Source organism: Setaria viridis, chromosome 5, assembly GCF_005286985.2.
Source record: "Setaria viridis chromosome 5, Setaria_viridis_v4.0, whole genome shotgun sequence".
Classification (NCBI taxonomy): domain Eukaryota; kingdom Viridiplantae; phylum Streptophyta; class Magnoliopsida; order Poales; family Poaceae; genus Setaria; species Setaria viridis.
The window spans coordinates 22,617,956-22,635,149 of record NC_048267.2 but is presented as its reverse complement, the minus strand read 5'-3'; the positions used below and the strand labels follow the sequence as shown (position 1 = coordinate 22,635,149).

General features: G+C 46.6%; 3 protein-coding genes across 4 annotated transcripts; all 3 read right to left on the bottom strand.

Annotated features, from left to right (window-relative positions):
• Window positions 1-1,059: 1,059 nt before the first annotated feature.
• LOC117856836 (uncharacterized) lies at window positions 1,060-7,514 on the bottom strand. Of its 2 annotated transcripts, none has more exons than XM_034739262.2 (9): window positions 7,283-7,514; window positions 5,595-5,869; window positions 4,496-4,901; window positions 4,099-4,364; window positions 3,812-3,880; window positions 3,676-3,732; window positions 2,693-2,745; window positions 2,533-2,608; window positions 1,060-2,417 (listed from the first exon to the last, which is right to left on the bottom strand). In XM_034739262.2, the coding sequence occupies exons 2-9, from the start codon at window positions 5,801-5,803 to the stop codon at window positions 1,361-1,363; spliced, it is 2,193 nt and encodes a 730-aa protein (XP_034595153.1). In that variant the 5' UTR covers window positions 5,804-5,869; window positions 7,283-7,514; the 3' UTR covers window positions 1,060-1,360. The 2 variants fall into 2 exon arrangements, with proteins under 2 accessions (XP_034595153.1, XP_034595152.1); XM_034739261.2 differs by having other exon boundaries at window positions 5,595-5,768; window positions 7,283-7,513.
• A 5,471-nt stretch (window positions 7,515-12,985) lies between these two features.
• Window positions 12,986-14,411, bottom strand: LOC140222832 (uncharacterized). The gene is made up of 3 exons (XM_072293959.1): window positions 14,139-14,411; window positions 13,413-13,469; window positions 12,986-13,099 (listed from the first exon to the last, which is right to left on the bottom strand). The coding sequence occupies exons 1-3, from the start codon at window positions 14,409-14,411 to the stop codon at window positions 12,986-12,988; spliced, it is 444 nt and encodes a 147-aa protein (XP_072150060.1).
• Window positions 14,412-16,395: 1,984 nt separating this feature from the next.
• On the bottom strand, window positions 16,396-16,746 carry LOC117856317 (uncharacterized). The gene has a single exon (XM_034738710.1). The coding sequence runs from the start codon at window positions 16,744-16,746 to the stop codon at window positions 16,396-16,398; it is 351 nt and encodes a 116-aa protein (XP_034594601.1).
• Between the last annotated feature and the right edge of the window lie 448 nt (window positions 16,747-17,194).

Genomic DNA, 17,194 nt, shown 5'->3' with positions numbered 1-17,194 from the left:
AAAAAAAAAGAAAGAATGAAATAAAAATTGCAATAAAGTTTGGACTCAAAATCCTCATAAATTGAGTTAAAGGACTAAAAAAACTCTAAAAATTATTTTAAATAAAATATTACATGCTATGATAGTTGTTTTCACGGTGAATTTACTAACTTCCTTTTACCTTTACCTTTTACGTTGACAGGGTGTTTGGATCCTGGAGCTAAAATTTAATCCGTGTCACATCGGATATTCGGATGCTAATTAGGAGGACTAAACATGAGCTGATTACAAAACTAATTGCAGAACCCCTAGGCTAAATCGCGAGACGAATCTATTAAGCCTAATTAATCCATCATTAGCGAATGTTTATTGTAGCACTATATTGTCAAATCATGGACTAATTAGGCTTAATAGATTCGTCTCGCAATTTAGCCTAAGGGTTGTGAAATTGGTTTTATAATTAGCCTATATTTAATACTCCTAATTAGTGTCCAAACATTCGATGTGACAAGGGCTAAAGTTTAGCCTGGGGATCCAAACACCCCCTTAGTTATTTTGCATTTTTTTTCATGTTGTTGGAGTATTTGTTGCAATAAATTGTTTAATATTATTTCATATGAAATCAAATTATCAACTAAAGGCGATGCATAAAATCATTTATAGAACCAAATCATAAAGGGAGGGACATTGGACATTTGAACTCCTTTATTCATTCATGAGAACGGAGAAGCTATTTTGCTAAACATTCTTCAAAATAGATTCAACTCCACCAAAGAAACCGCTCCACCAGAGGAGCCATTCATGAGAACGGAGAAGTCGTTTTGCCGAACATTCTTCAAAATAGCTTCAACTCCATCAAAGAAACTGCTCCACGGATAAGCCGGAGCTATTTTGGGAGAAGCCAAACCAGAGCCCTACCCAACAGGGCCAAAAACTTGAGCCCGGAACGTGAATCTTTGCAACATGCGTCAACTCCGGCTCTTCGCGTCCATGCTCCATCCCATGCATGGCTGTCATTCAGACTCTTTATCACCATTCTTGGAACAGACTGTGTGATTGATTGCAACAGAACAGCACTCGGAACATCAAAAGAAGTGTCTCAAAACTACAGAGCATTCGCCAAGTACAACCATCTGCTCCTTAGCCGTGTTCTCTTTCTCGGTATCCTTTAAAACAGCAGTACAGCTACAGCACTACAGAGGCTATGCATGTTTAGCTACTGTTTCCTACAGGGATTCAAAAAATCGATCCCCATGAACACAACTGCTAGAAGCAGAAAACTATTCATCCCCAGATCTTCCACACGGTGTAGAATGTATAGACGGCGTGAGTATCCTATTCACATACTTACATACAACACACCCTCAACCTGCAGTCCACATCAGGCAGTACGTCCAGCTAGTTCATCGGCTTCCTCCTTGGCTCTGCACTCCACATTCTCCTCGATTTCTGAATGAACTTTCTTTGATTTCCTGAGACGCATAGTGCTCTGCTTGATGCGTCCTTTACCTGGATCAGTTACTAAGAGTAGGCGGGACATGACATAGGACAAAAGCTCCTCCCTGTGTGAGAATGTGAAATCCAAATGAGCATACTCAAATTCATTGTATGAGACCTCCACTCCAGATTTCCGCATCAGCTTGTAGTGCTTCTTCACCATGGATGGTGAGATAACTCTGTCCCTCTGCCCAGCGACCAAGTCCACAGGAATGTCAATGAGACCATAATGAGCTCCCAGGTCCAATGGCTCTGGTGTTCCATATGCTTCCATATTTGCTGCATGGCTGCCATAGTCATACATTTGGAACTTCTTTGCCCTCTTTATCTGGGCGAGGTGAAGTGCAACATGAAATGATACACCAGGCATGTCATCCATGTTGTAGTGGGGCAGACCGAGTACTCCTACCCAATTTGAACTGTCACCACCAACAACGTAGCCCATAAGGGTTTGGACAAGTCCTCCCAAAGCTGGATAGTTGTGGAAATCCCTAGCTAATTTGTTCAGAAGCATCCTAAAGAATCGAGTTGGGATGTAAAGCCCAGGTATTAGAGGTGCAAGTACTGGACCAACAAACAGAAGGAGCTTCTCCACCATACTGAACACCACATTCGAATCCTCATGAAAACCTGCAGGAGATAGCAGGACCAATCTCGACAACCTGTGGGGCTTCTGTGTGATCCTTGAAGTCACCACATACATCAACATAACTGCACCTCCCAAGCTGTGGCACACAGCACAAAGCTTGTAGGGTTGATCTTCTGCACCGCCTTGTGAAGCCTGCTCTTCCAATTTTTTTATCTTATCATTTTGAACCTCTGTCTCCTCTCCTGATAAGGGCTGACTTTTGCCAAGTTCTGAAGTTTTAATCTTGTGGATTTCCTCAATTATTGCAGGCATATCTTTTGTTCCATGCTCATTAACAGAATACTTCCAGTATCTGACAAAGGTTCAAGAATGATGCACAAGCAGAATTAACAAAATAATTTTTCACAGGATAGATTTCCTGATTGTGATAAAATCAGATACGTACAGAAGGCCTGCTTAATACTTACTTGTAGGAAGAAATGTTTTTATCTATATGCTCTCTTGAGACTAAACCTCGTAGATTTCCAAGAAAAACATCATAACCTACATTCCAGGAAAAAAAATAATTAGCACTTACTGCACAGCACCATAATGCCCTATATCCACTTATCCAGTTTTATTTCTGACCTTGATCATAAGCTGCAAATGCTGGCGAGCCAACAACACCATTTGATACCCAACTGCACCGTAAATAACAGGATGATAGATGAGGCTCAAATAATGTCCAGAAGAATATCATACCCATCAGATAAACTGCTTTCAACTAAAGCTTAAACAAGTTAACTGAACATTTTTGCTAATCATCCAAATTGCGCAATCATCTCAGCAGCTCTTCTTTATTTGGACGTTGTATTCAGTAGCACAAAAAAATTATATAAAAAGTAATTTTAGCACTAAGATGTTCTGATTGTCTGTGGAAAACACTAAACATGCAGATTCAGTTATAAACAAAAGTTGAGAACAGTAAACATGGAAAACAATTTTAAATCTTTAATACCCATGTCTAACTTTAAGGAACTCATGTTATCAAACAAACTAATTACATGCATAACTCTTGTTAAGAACATCCCAATATCAGTTTCTGTGAAGATTACCACTACTGACTAACAAGAAGGATTATACAGGAAAGATACCATTGTCACTTGCCAGCATACAGATCAGAAGTGCAGCAACTGATTATAGCCAGGTATGTTTTAGACAAGGTTGGAGGCACAACTACACAACTCTCTTGATTAATCAATGTGCTGATTTCAACTAAAAATTACACTCACTGCCTAATATATTTAGCTATCTGCCACTCACTACGGGAAAACATGGAAACAACTATACCATCAGCTCATATTTCTGTAGATCTTGCAATCTGTTTAAATTCCCACACCACCCAAAAGGTCAAATGACGCAAACAAAGTACAACTTTCCTTTTTTGGAAAACTTGCTGCTTGTGAAGTGGCAAAACTGTTCAGGTTGTAAAGATGCAAACAAAGGATAGTTCGGAAATCAGAAAACGATAAAACTAATGAAGAAAATACGACTTCGTAAAGAATGGCGAATGTCCTAAAGCTGCCTGGAATGTCAATAACATTGTCAACGGTGATTTGGTCAGCACTCACCCCATAGATGAGTCCAGTATTCCATGCTGCAACAAGACAACCTTCTGCGAATCACGCCTAATAAAAGAGTAATGCATCAAATTTCTATCCACAAACATCAGGAAAGACGATGAAATGAGACAGGTATTGTTTTCACCTTGGAATTCTCTCCAGCAACAGAACATACCCATCTGAAGTAACAACCTTTATAGCCTCAAATGGATATCTGAAGAAAAGAAAGTCGTGAGTTCTTTATTTCGATGAAGCTAGCTATATCAATTATCTACTATATGACAACAGTGCTATATTTAGCATATTTTAGCACATATACAGGAAATAACCTACAGTAGTACCAGAAGCCACAGCATACATGTTAATGATACTATTGCTATCCAAAATCTTGGCTTCGAACGTTGCACAAATAAAAGGGACAGGTGTGCTCACCCAAGCTCAGTAATAACATCCTCACATGTTCGGGAATCTGTGTTCAAAGAATGACGATTCACAGCTTTCCTCTCAGTTGGAACTGGATTATCACTGCCAACATTAGCTGTTGGTACATCAACAACAGGACTGGTATCATGGCCACTTCCATGAATCCAGCTAAATAACTTCTGCCACACTTCTGAAGGAGAAAGAACATAATGTGCTCCTTTGTGAACAATGTCAAAGACTGATTCAATGAAAATCTCAATTGCCAGATGGAGATCCTATATGAAAAGAAGAAACCAAGTAGGTGGATGAATACTATATGTGTGTAGGAGAATTGAACAAGAAAGGTTCAAAACATCATAATTTGCCAAAGAAAGTACAGATTGACAAGCAGAAACTCAAATACTACCTCAAAAACTCCACGCCTCCTATCGGTCGTGCGTTGGAGAAACTGATCCCTTATATGAAATGATCTCTTGGCAGGACTACTTCTTGAATAATGAGGTGTTTCTGCACTTTTAGAAGATGACCTTATTATCCGAAACTTGATGGCACTGAACAGAACAAGTAACAAAGATATGAAGAATCTCAATGGCCAAAGAATCCAGGAAACTGCATATCTGATATGCCTTCTCAATCGACGATCACGTCTACCAAAGCTGCTTGCACGTGATAGTCGTGAACTTTGGGACAATGGAGAGGGCGGACAGACAAACTCTTCATTTTCATCATCCCCAGTGATAGAGTCAGCAACTGATTCAGTATCCGAATCGGCAGAAAGTTCATGGATGAACTCATTAAATGAAGAGACCCCACTGAGCTCAGGACAAGAATAATGGAGTCATCAGAAAAGAGCAAAACTATGTTCCCAAAGAAACCATGAATATGCATACTACATTACAATAGTTAACGTAAACAGGAACATGCATACTGTGGTAGTGGTACTCCCTCCGTTTCAAATTGTAAGTCGTTTTGGCTTTTCTAGATTCATAGCTTTTGCTATGCACTTAGATATACGCTATTTCTAGATTCATAACTTTTAATAAGCATCTAGAAAAGCCAAAACAACATACAATTTGGGACGGAGGGAGTATATATCAAGGCTAAAGTTGGTATACATAAGTTCTCATGGAAATTAAGACAAACTGGAACAAATCATTTACCATTACATGAGACAGAATCTATCCAGCAACCGAAGTACCAAACATAGGTCTCACTGGGCAGACGCACTGGTTCAAATAGCTGGCATAAAATATACTAGAAAGTAACAGGTTATGGAGATTCAAATTGCTCGTACAGAATTTATTGTTACAGAGCAGGTACGGATTCAATCAATACTTGCTATTTTCCTTTCCTCAAAAAATAAACTTGCTATTTTCCTACTGAGTTCTAAGAATAGCACATGTTCCTTATCATCACAGACAAATAAGAGTACATCATAACAGCATATATCATAAATCATAAATTTCCACTATAATTTAACTCATATGAAAGAATGCTAACATTACCTTTCCATCCAACGAGGGAGGCGTGGCCCACGGAGAGCTGGCTTCAGTTCCCAGCCACTGATCCCTTCTAAAATGTTGCCTTTCCCAGGTAACAGAGTCAATAAGAGTGCTGATATTCCATTGATGAACCTTGCAATGTTGTTCAGTGACTCATATGTGAATGTCTTCACAGATCTGCCCATAGAAGTACCAGAAGTCAAATGGTGCATGCTGTATGTACTGAAGGGCTAAGAAAAGACCAACTAAATGGCACTTTATGTTCCTTGTCTTAAGAACTGCATACAAACGATATCAAGAATTTCTTTAGTCTCAAACTACCATGGAGCACATGTGTCAAATGCTGATCAGAGGCTCAAGTAGAATTCTGCAGCAGAGCTAAAAACCTAAAACAAGATCAAACTTAAGTCGCACTCTTCAATTCCTTGTCTAAAAAGCAACATGCAGATGAAACCAAGAATTTTAAATGAAATCAATTAGTTTAGTTCGAGTTCCTGGAATTGTCTCCCAGAGACACAAATAAGATGTATGAACCATGAGAGCCCTTCACTACAAAAAAATTTAAGTTAGAAAGCATAGTTCTCTACAAGAAGGTCAAATAAGTATTAGGTTCGTCAGGGTCATATGTTACAACCCACAAGTTCATCAAATGCCAAAGATACTTATAGTCCCATCTTAAACTTTATCAACAGCTTTGGAAAGGATATTCAAAGAGAATATAACTATCCACTTTTGCAAATATCAGAAAAACTCGTATTTCAAAAAATCCACCCGGTAGCCTGGATAAATAAATGTCTGGTTATTCATACTAGAACCCCTCCCTAGCTATGAGTATTACAAAAACTGGTAGCTGACATATACAAGGCTTTATGAATGGGTCAACGAGAATGGAGTTTGGCCACTTGGCCCATTAGTGTTAATCATCTATGTCATGACACTATCTTTGATCCTTCTACAAGCCATTGTTGAGGATTACTTGTGTATATCAGGTAGAACTATAGAAGCATTGCATGTACACGCTTATGTGCTCATGGATTTAGCGCTAGCCTCTGCAATTCTAGGCATGTGCTAGGGCACACTTGCACTTGCCATGTTGTGTTAATCTACCAGTATAATCTCAGAAGGGGAAAGCTGCTTTCATGGATATTAATGGGCAAATTATTAGAAGTTCAGTATCCTTGAACAAAAAAACATCATCATCTATTTAGGATTGGATGAGGCAACCATGCCCTCTCTTTTCTTTTTCTGAGACCAACCATGCCCTGTTTTCGCAAATCGCCCTTCAGGCTACTTCTGTTAGGAAATCTTCAGAACCAGCTTCATAATCAGGAGCTGCGACAATCAGTATTATTCTTACAAGTACACATTCTCATCAACGCTAATCCTACCGCAACGCAATCATCACTACGGAGGCTAACATCCTACAAGGTTTTCAAAGATAAACGTTAACCCAACTCGAAATTCGTGAGTAGCAACACGCAGCTCGTCGCCCCAAATCCCTTCATCAAACAAGCCGACCCTCAACCCAACCGAACCATCCCATCAGGGGCACACGAACCCTCTGAGGTGGACGACTCCCCGCGCCCTGATGAACCATTCCCTAGTACATGTACATCACGCCACCGGCACACACACACACACACATCCAGCGGAATCGCGGGGTTGGGGATGGGGGAAGGCCGGCTGCTTACTCCTTGGTAACGGCGATGACGTTGTCGACGAACTCCTGCAGCATTGCTGGCGGCGGATTGGCGCAGCGCGCCGCGGATTAGGCAGCCACCACCACCACCACCAGCTCCTTCTGGAACCACGCAGGTGAGGGGAGGGAAGAGGCGACGCGAGCGAGGCCGAATCGGCGAATCGGGAGGGCGGAAAAAGGTGAGAGAGATTGGGGAGAGAACGGAAAGGAGGACACAGGCGGTTGGGCCCCTATTTTGGTTCTATTGGTTTTTCCGTGTCAATCTTGTTTCGGAGAACTTGTGGAATTACCTGATCCACATGTATCAGCTGTGCGATTGGGTGGCAAAAGCCTCTGTTGAGACATGACATGTGGGCCGCGCAGGGAAACTTTAGCCCACATGTCGGCGTCCGTTTCGGGGAAAGGATAGTATCGGCCGGTCGTGTTGCGTCATTGGTCATTGCGTGGCGTGGCCGGATAAACAGTTTCATCCATGGGTCCATGTCGACCAATTACCAACGGCACGGGCTGCGCGCTGTAGGTCCCAATCGGAGGCTGGCTAAATGTCAGTGTCAGGAGGTGCAACGAGGCATCTCGGGAGCTGTCGATCTCTCTCGTGCGGGGCGCGGCAAGGGTGACGTGGCTCTCTAGGAGGCTGAATGCTTGACACGTCAAAGGAAAAGCTTTGCTGGTGGGGAGAGAAAACAAGAGAGAAGGGAACGGCCGCCTCGTACATCACCCGCTGAAACACAACCGACGAAAAAACATCTGCACCCAGCTCGGTGCGAGCAGGATGAAAAATCGGATTCGTATGAAATTAGATCTGGCACTTTTTACCGCATTTTAAATCGAATATAAATACGAGTTCGATGTTCTCGAATAAGAATAAAAAGAGAATATCTCGGGTTCGAAATATTTACTCAATTTGGAGATAATATTTAACTATTTTGTTTATTGATGGTTTTTAATAACAAAATTATTATATGTTGGATTTATAAGCCCGACAGTCCAGGCTTACCCAAGTGGTTGATTTTTGGTGAAGACGATTGCGAAACCAAGAACTCGAAGGTGATCGCGAGAACATGAAAGGATACGAGAGTTTTAGATAGGTTCGGGTGAATTGTATTGCTCAATGGTTCGATTGCTCTCGGGAGGCTCACTTAGCCGCCTTATATAGACTTACGAACTATAATTACAAATTACAACTACTCGGCAATTACATGGAAGGTAATCGAGTCGGACTACAATACGCATTCTACGATATCTGGGCAGATTTGAACTGTCTCGTTGCCTTAACGTGTACTCCAAGTAACTTTATGTCCTCAGCCAGCACGCCCTGGTCGGACGGGCCCACTTGTCTGATCCGATTAGGATTGGTTGGTAGGGACCCATGGGATACCCATATCTCTCAAGTCCCAAACGATGTGTAGGCGAACAGGAATTTGAGGTCATCACAGCGAAGTTTGAATGAAGTCGGCTGAAGCTGTGATGGCGTCATGCTGACGGAGAGGCTACGCAGTGCTTAAAAAAAGAAGAAAATCTGAGCAAACGCAGAGCCAACACGCAGAGCGAAGATGAGCGCCGAGTTGATGGATGCTGGCATCCAGTAGGTCGAAATAAAGGTTACGGAGGGCGTCGCAAGACACACTCCATAGGAGTAGCCCCCGAGCATTGAAGCGATTAGAATAATCGGTCCAATGGTCAAAGAAGAAAAAATTGATCTCTGAAGATCCTAGTGCCTGAGCACAAGGAGAGGCACAACCGCAGAGGCCCGCTAACCAAAAAGGATGCACCCAGCTCTTTGATGACTGGTGCAATGATAAAGTCACGACAAAGATGCCTACCCACGAGAGTACTACTGTGCCTGAGCAAGATTCCTATCAACCTTTATGGATCAGGCCGAACGTCACGTGAAAACCATAGAGCCGTCTCGGTATTGGGGAGTCTTGTCGTGAACCCTCACGGATCCACTGTAGCACCTTGGTAGTGTGCTGGCCACTGTTCTATAAATAGACCATCGTTTATCGCCGGGAAGCAAGGCCTAATCAATAGCACTTGTAGGCTTGAAACTTGTAGTTTTTGATAGGAGTAGCACCCGCCTGGAAGCCCGATGCTAGAAGAATTCTCGTGAAGAAAACTAGAATGCTCCTTCCCTTTGTAGTCTCTTTAACGAAGTCAGGGGTAACGATACTAGAAGAATCCTCGTGATGAGGCTGTATACTGAACCCCGCGAGGTTCTCAAAGGCACTGGTACTAGGGATGTGTTTCGTGTAACTTTTGTTTCTGTTGTAGCTTCTTAGCCGATATCCTGGGATATTAGTTATCTTAGATTTGCCGCACACATTTGTAACATGTATCGCTAGTTATTATTCCACGAAATACGGTTGTATCTGAGTAAATATATGCCCCTGCATCCAAATGTGGGGGATTGATAGAGCCATAGAGGCACACCAACTCGAAATGGGGCGTCCAACCCTTGAGTACGAGGACTAGCAGAGCTACGTAAGCAGGCTGACTAAAAATAGGCCTCCAGCCCCGAGGATGAGGACTGGTAGGGCCATGGAGGCACGCCGACAAGAATTAGGCATCCAGTCCCCGAGGTCAAGGACTGGCGGGGCCGCAGAGGCATACCGACCAGAATTAGGCACCCAACCCCCAAGGACGAGGACTAGTGAGGCCGCGGAGGCATGCGAACCAGAATTAGGCGCCCAGCCCCTGAGAACGAGGACTGGCGGGGCTGTGGAGTCACGTCGACTAGAAATAAGCATCCAGCCCCCAAGGGCAAGGACTGATGGGGCCACGGAGACACACCGTTAAAAGCATAACAGAAAGCTCGCAGATTCCGTCCCGCGCATACCACACTAACGGATAACCCACAGATTTCGCCTAGCACGTTGCGCCGCAGTAACGGGAGGTTCGCAAATTTTGTCCATAGATTACGTCGTCATGCCCCTCAAAAGCGCAAGGGGTCACATTACCATTGCATTCCTATCTAAAACACTCACAGCGCTGCTGCCACAGTCCACCGAGCTCCTTGCTGCTGCGCTTGCGAACCCTATGCCGTGCCGCCGCATGTCCAATCTTCTCGCGCGCATTACGTCGCCGCTGCCCGAGCCGCCACGCTACCGTATGCACAGCAAAACCCTAGCCACTATCAGATCCAAATCCACCAGCTTGGAGATTGAAGAAATAGCGCAGGCGAACACCCCAGATCCGGCGACGGTGTGGATGAAGTCAGTGATGACCCAGGAGCGCATCCACGCACTAGTCAACCGGGACCTCCTGGGGCCGCAGGCACTGCTAGTTTGGAAACCGACCGCCAGCCAAGAGTTCCCATTAGAGGACGAGATGGAGACGGTGGTCTTCACGCCGTTCTTCAAGCGCGGGTTCAGGATCCCATGCAGAGACTTCTTTCAGGGTCTTCTGTACTACTACCGGATCGAGTTGGTACATCTGAATCCCAACTCCATTCTTGATATTGCTATCTTTATCCACCTGTGCGAGGCGTATCTTGGAATCCTCCTGCATTTCAATCTGTGGCGTTATCTGTATCAACTGAAGCCCATGTCTACCAAGGGGAAACCAGCTCGGGTCATTGGAGGTTGTGGATTTTCGCTGCGGTCCAAGAAAGTACAAGAATATTTTGATCTGCAGTTGAAGGATTCCAACAAAGGTTGGCATAAGGAGTGGTTCACCATTGCCAATCAGCAGCCCGAGCTGCCACCTTGCATAGGGTACGGGCCAGTAGTGATGCCCGAGTGGTCGAACCAGCTGACCTCAGAGGAGCAAGTCCAGGTGAATGAGCTGCTGGCGAGGATCGCCGGCCTAAAATCACAGGGAATAACAGCTAGGGCTATTAGTATCAACTTCAGCAAGAGGTTGATCCAACCAATCAAGTACCAAGTGCACCCGGCGTATGAATATTCAGGGCTAGAGGACCTGACCTGGGAGGTCCAGCGCAAGGTGCCCAAGGAAGAGGTTATCAATTGGGTGTCCGAGTTCTTCGGGGGCGTGATCAGGAATGAAAACCGCCCCAATGCATATTCATTGAAGAGACCGCCATCCAACCTGGTAAGATTGTCAACCGCATTGATTTTGGTGTACTACATGTTCTTGTGTGATGGTTCTGAATAAATCTGTAACGTATTTATATTCTTTTCCCCAGCGTCGATGCCTGGAGGGGTCGATCAGCAACAACCCAAGATCCGCCGGACCGACGAGCCCAACGTGCTGCCCACCTACCTTCCGTGGGAGACCAACTCCTTCATTGGGTTGGATGAGGTGTGATAGAGGGAGTCGGCCAAGCCCAAGGCTCTGAGCTGGTTGGACGTCGGACTCGGCAAGCCGTGCGCAAGAAGCTTGTCTCCAAGTTGCCGCAACCAAGCGGGAAAAGGAGGAAGATGGCCGGGAAGAAGAAGGAGAAGGCTACCCTGACCACAACCTCCATGGCCAAGTCGGCTAGCGATGAAAATGTGGAGTCCGACACGTCGAGCCCAGCCACGAAGAAGAAGAAGTCGGTGCTCGAGGAGACCATCACAGTTGACGCGACGCGCGTCAAGGAGGCGCTCAAGATGAAAATGCGCGACGGGTCCAACGAAAATACGTCCACGCTGTTGCCGCCATTGCACCTCAAGTACCAGGTGAAGAAGAAGAGCACCCTGTAAGTGCAATCTGCTTGTGTTGTCTGTGTTGTAGTTACTAATGCCGACTAATGTGTTTGAATTTTTTGTTGATACAGGATCGCCGTGCTAGCGGACGGTGCTGGTGCACAACTGACCAGTTGCTCGGCCCAGACCGAGACAACGAGTAGTTAGACCGTGGAGCAACCGCCACCCCCGGAGGGCGGAGCTGATAAAGATGATCATGCCAGAGAGGTTACGCCGACTCCAATGCTGCAGCAGGATGAAGCCGGCTCCAGGGCTGCAGATATTGCCGTCGCCGACCCAGAGGTTGGGTAGGTTGCTGATGAGGGGGATAGAACCTGAAGATGAGCTCCCCAGAGATGACCTGCTGCCAGAGAGGTCCGTCAAAGATGCTGGCCTTGGTGTACTCCCTAAAGAGGAGTGTGACGCCGAGGACTTTTCTAACGCAGATTTAGCAGGAGACACGACGCAGGACAAGGTAGACCTTCTCAAGCTATGGCAAGCATCCCTGGACGTCGGCGAGTTAGTTTTTGTAAGTACACCGTCCAACTTCTATTTGAATTCCAATTTTTTTTCTAGAACTTTGAATATTTGAGATCTAAAATAGGGTCTGGCCGCGAGGCTGAGCATTATCGCCTAAAGGCGGAGCACCTTGAGGCCAAGTTCAAGAAGGCCAAGGAGGACGCCGCCGAGCAGCTCCTACAAAAAGACCTAGAGAAGGATGTTCTAGCTTCGCACATGAGAGGTAGGCTGTGCCGACCTGTTTACGCAGTTTTGACCTTGTAACATTGATGCTGATGTAGACTTGCTTGGGTGAGTAGATGCCACAATGAGGGAGCAGAGACTCCAGCGGTACCTCAAGGAGTGTGAGGACTCCAATGCACGCCTTCAGCAAGAGCATGACACGGCGGTCAAGCGTGAGTATGCAGTATCGTAGAAGCTAGCCTATGAAACCAACGCCGCTGCTCGATCGTCTCAAGGCCGCACCAGGTCAGCTCAAGGTGCTACTGAAGGACACTGCAGTGCAATGCGTTAAGAACACCTTCGCTCTGTTGGTGTCACATTTCCCGCAGCTACCCTTGGTGCGCGTTGCGATAGGAGTCGTGGCCGAATTCAACACGAACTTGATTCTTGAAGTGGCGGACCAATACCAGGAGGTGGCAGAGAGTGTTATAAATGTCTTGGACCTGTAAAGTAAAAATCTGCAGTGTATTAAACTGTCTTAGAAGACAACTGATGCAATTTAACTTAATCGTCGGCGGATGAAAAGAGAATCTCTATCCCTTCCTTGGTGTATATGATAGGACAGCATGTAGCTGAGGCCTGCAGCCACTAAGCGCCTAGCCTTGCCTTACCAGCGTCTTGCTGAGACTGGATCTCGAGCTTGTAGGAGGGATGAACACAAGGTTGTCTAGGTTTCGCGAGCTGGGACGCCAACCACATGAGTTAGTCGTATTGCCTCAAGAGGGAGAGAAGGATGCGGGATCCGGAGGTGGGCACCTGGGGGTAGCCCCCGAGCTTGAGAGTGAGCGGGCTGTTGAATAGGTCGGACAGCCCCTGAGTGTCAGGAACAACTCAGGTAAAAGGAAAGTAAGGCAGTAGGTACGCAAAGAACCACAGAGGTTTTATTTATTCAGTATAAAGGGATAACAAAGTACATAGCTTTTAAATCCAGGGGTAGAAACGCATGCTCGATGTTCCACAGATTGGGACGCCGGAGCCATCCGCCCATTGGAGTCGGTAGGTGCCTGGCTGGATGACCTCTTTGATGATGAAGGAGCCCTCCTAGGGGGCGGCCTGCTTGTGTATGTCCTTTGGTAGACTGGACCCGATGAAGCACCATGTCACCAACATTGAAGGAGCGTTCCCTGACATTCCAATCATGGTAGCGCCGTATTTGCTACTCGTGGCGTGTGTGTTGGATGAGGGCTACCACGTGATGCTCTTCAAGGTTGTCGATGTCGACCCGTCGACTTGTTTCTGCCTCATCTTCTTCATAGTACTGGATGCGCGGGGTGCCAAAAGCCACGTCGGATGGTAGGATGGCCTTAGAGCCGTACACCATAAAGAAAGGGGTGTAGCCGGTAGCCCGACTCTTCTGTGTTCGTAGGCCTTAGATGACATGGGGTAGCTCGCGTAGCCACCTGGTGGCGTACTTGGACGCGTTGTCGAAGATACGTGACTTGAGGGACTGGAGGACCATCCCATTCGCGCGTTCAATCTGACCGTTGTAGCGCTGTGTGCTACTAAGAAGTAGTACACATCGATGAGGTTGTCTTGGTAGAAATCCCAGAACTCGGAGCCTGTGAATTGCTTGCCATGGTCGGTGATGATTCTATTACGCACTCCAAAGCAGTGCGTGATTTCCTCGACGAACTGAGCGGCTTTAGCCGACTCAATGCTGGTGACAGCTTTGACCTCAATCCACTTGGTGAACTTGTCAACTGCCACGAAGATGTGCGTGTAGCCTCCTAGAGCGGTCTTGAAGGGTCTGACCATATCGAGGCCACAGCATGCGAAAGGCCAGGATGGTGGGATGGTTCGCAAGGCCTGAGCTGGTAGATGTTGCTGCTTGGCAAAGAATTGACACCCTTTGCACCTTTGGACGAGCTCCTTTGCAACGGTTACCGCTGTTGGCTAGTAGAAGCTAGAGCGAAAGGCTTTATTGACCAAAGTGTCGGAGGCGGTGTGGCTACCACATGTTCCCGAGTGAATCTCATGTAGGAGGTCAAGGCCTTCACTGTGCATAATGCACTTCATCAGGATGCCTGTGGATGCAACTTTCCTATAGAGCTCCTTGCTGATGACGACGTAGTTTGTACTGCGCTGAGTTAATTTTTCATGTTCTATCTTATCATCTGGCACCATCTGGTCGGTGATCAAGGTTATGAATGGGGCACACCAGTCTTGTTCTGCCTCGATCATCATGATGTTAGGGGATTTTGGGTCGGCTAGAGCTTGAGCGCCAGCGTTGTTGACCTAGTCTGGGTCTAGGATTTTGATAGAAGGTTTTCAAAGATCTTGTACGAATACGCTGGCTGGGACCTGTGTGCGCTTGGAGCCAAGCTTGGCTAGGACATCGGCGGCGACATTGTGGTCCCTAGGGACGTAGTGAAACTCAAGACCGTCGAAGTGGGCCTTAAGTTTGCGAATTTCCGTGCAGTAAGCGTCCATGGACTCCTTGGTGCAGTCCCAGTTCTTGTTTACTTGCTCGATGACAACCTTGGAGTCGCCATAAGCAAGGATACGCTTGATTCCGAGGGATACGGCGATACGGAGGCTGTGGATGAGAGTTTCATACTCGGTGCCATTGTTGGTGGCCTTGTAGTGGATCTGAAGCACGTACTTGAGCTGCTCGCCTTTGGAGGATATGAAGAGGACCCCCGCGCCGGCTCCTTCAAGGTTAAGGGCGCCATCAAAGTACATAGTCTAGTGTTCTGGCCTCTCCAGGGAGGGCGGCTTCTGAATTTCCGTCCACTCGACCATGAAGTCAGCCAAGATCTACGATTTGATCGCATGACGCGGGTAGAAATCGAGATTGAACTCACCAAGCTCCACGGACCACTTGATAACTCGGCCGTTGACGTCCCTGTTGTGGAGGATTTCACCGATGGGGTATGAGGATACCACGTGGATCTTGTGCACCTAGAAGTAGTGCCGTATCTTTCTTGATGATATCAGAACTGCGTAGAGAAATTTCTGAACCTGAGTGTAGCAGGTCTTGGAATCGCTGAGTACTTCGCTGATGTAATACACTGGGCGTTGCACCATGTGAGCATGGACGGGCTCTTGGCGCTCCACAACTAGCACAGTGCTGACAACATGCGTTGTTATAAAAATGTAGAGGTACAAGGTTTCTTGGTCGGCTGGGGCCATCATGACGGGAGGAGTGGTGAGGAATGCCTTGAGCTCTTCAAGTGCCTTGCTGGCCTTGTTGTCCCACTCGAACTTGTTCGCCTTTTTAAGTAGCTTGAAGTAGGGCAGACCTTTTTCTCCAAGTTTGCTAATGAAGTAGCTGAGAGCCGCCGTCATGCCAGTAAGCTTCATGACGTCCTTCTTGTTAGACAGCTTCGCCCTATTTCTAATTGCATCCATTATGACGGGGTTGGCCTTGATGCCGCGCTGGCTAACCATGAAGCCTAGAAGTTTTCCAGATGGGACACTAAAGACGCACTTGCCCGGGTTGAGTTTCCAGTAGTAAGCCCAAAGGCTTACATACACGGATGAATCCGGCAGCTAAGAGCTTATTTAATTCTATCCTAATGGCGTCCTTGCGATCCTGGGCGAAGTGGCGGAGCTTTTGCTTGACCAGCCGTGCAGTGTTGCTCAAGTCCAAGGAGTGCTCAGCCAGCTCCCTGGGGACACCGGGCATATCGGATGACTTCCACGTGAATATGTTCGAGTTTTCCCGGAGGAAACTGGTGAGCGCGAGTTCCTATTTCTCCGAGAGGTCGGCCCCTATGAGGGCCGTCTTGGTCGAGTCTTATAGGCCGAGGTAGATCTTCTTGACCCTGTGGTCGGGTTGCAGTGCTGTGGGCGTCGGCTCCATCTCTGTGATCGTGAGACATTCCTTGTCCACCTTCTGGACCTCGGCTACCATGGCGGTGGCCTTTGCTGAGTATTCCAGGGTTTCTGCAAGCTGGACTGCCTCGGTGTCGCACTTGTATAATGTATCGACGTCACCGTAGATGGAGAGGACTCCGTTTGGAGCCAACATCTTGAGGACAAGGTAGGTGTGGTGTGGGATCACCATGAACCTCGCCAACATGGGCCTGCCAAGGATAGCATGGTAGGAAGTCTTGAAGTTCGCCACCTCAAATGTGAGGTACTCCATGCGGTAGTTGGCCTGTGTGCCAAAGGTGACTAGCAAAACAACTCGGCCAATACGGTAGGACCCTTTGCCGGGGACAATGCCGTAGAAAGGTTCTTCACAGGGCTGGAGCCGTTTGAGGTCGAAGTCCATGCGCTTCAAGGTCTCGGTGAAGATGATATTGAGGCTGTTGCCGCCGTCGATCAACACCTTGGGGAGTAGGGCCCGGTCTATGGTAGGGTATACCACCAACGGGTAGGACCTGGGATCTAGGATGTGGACCCAATGATCTTGCCTGGAGAAGGTTATGGATTGCTCCGATCAGCGCAGATACTAAACCAGTTGTATGGAGATGAAGTGCACCTCTTGTCACACTGCTTCTACTTGCGGTTGCTATAGAAAGCATTGGGGCCGCCCATGATGATGTTGACTTGCCACTCCGGTCGCTGGAAGTCCCCATTCTAGTCAGCAT

Excerpts from the sequence above, each read along its gene's own strand:
- LOC117856836 (XM_034739261.2), bottom strand. The coding sequence starts at position 7,326 with ATGCTGCAGGAGTTCGTCGACAACGTCATCGCCGTTACCAAGGA. Across the intron at positions 4,365-4,495 it reads GGAGGCGTGGAGTTTTTGAG|GATCTCCATCTGGCAATTGA; the intron begins GTAGTATTTGAG and ends CTTTTCATATAG. Across the intron at positions 2,746-3,675 it reads ATACTGGACTCATCTATGGG|TTGGGTATCAAATGGTGTTG; the intron begins GTGAGTGCTGAC and ends TTTACGGTGCAG.
- LOC140222832 (XM_072293959.1), bottom strand. The coding sequence starts at position 14,411 with ATGGTCAGACCCTTCAAGACCGCTCTAGGAGGCTACACGCACATCTTC. Across the intron at positions 13,470-14,138 it reads TAGCACACAGCGCTACAACG|GGGCTGTCCGACCTATTCAA; the intron begins GTCAGATTGAAC and ends CCTGACACTCAG. Across the intron at positions 13,100-13,412 it reads AGCTCGGGGGCTACCCCCAG|GTCCAAGACATTTATAACAC; the intron begins GTGCCCACCTCC and ends TTTACTTTACAG.
- LOC117856317 (XM_034738710.1), bottom strand. The coding sequence starts at position 16,746 with ATGGAGTACCTCACATTTGAGGTGGCGAACTTCAAGACTTCCTACCAT.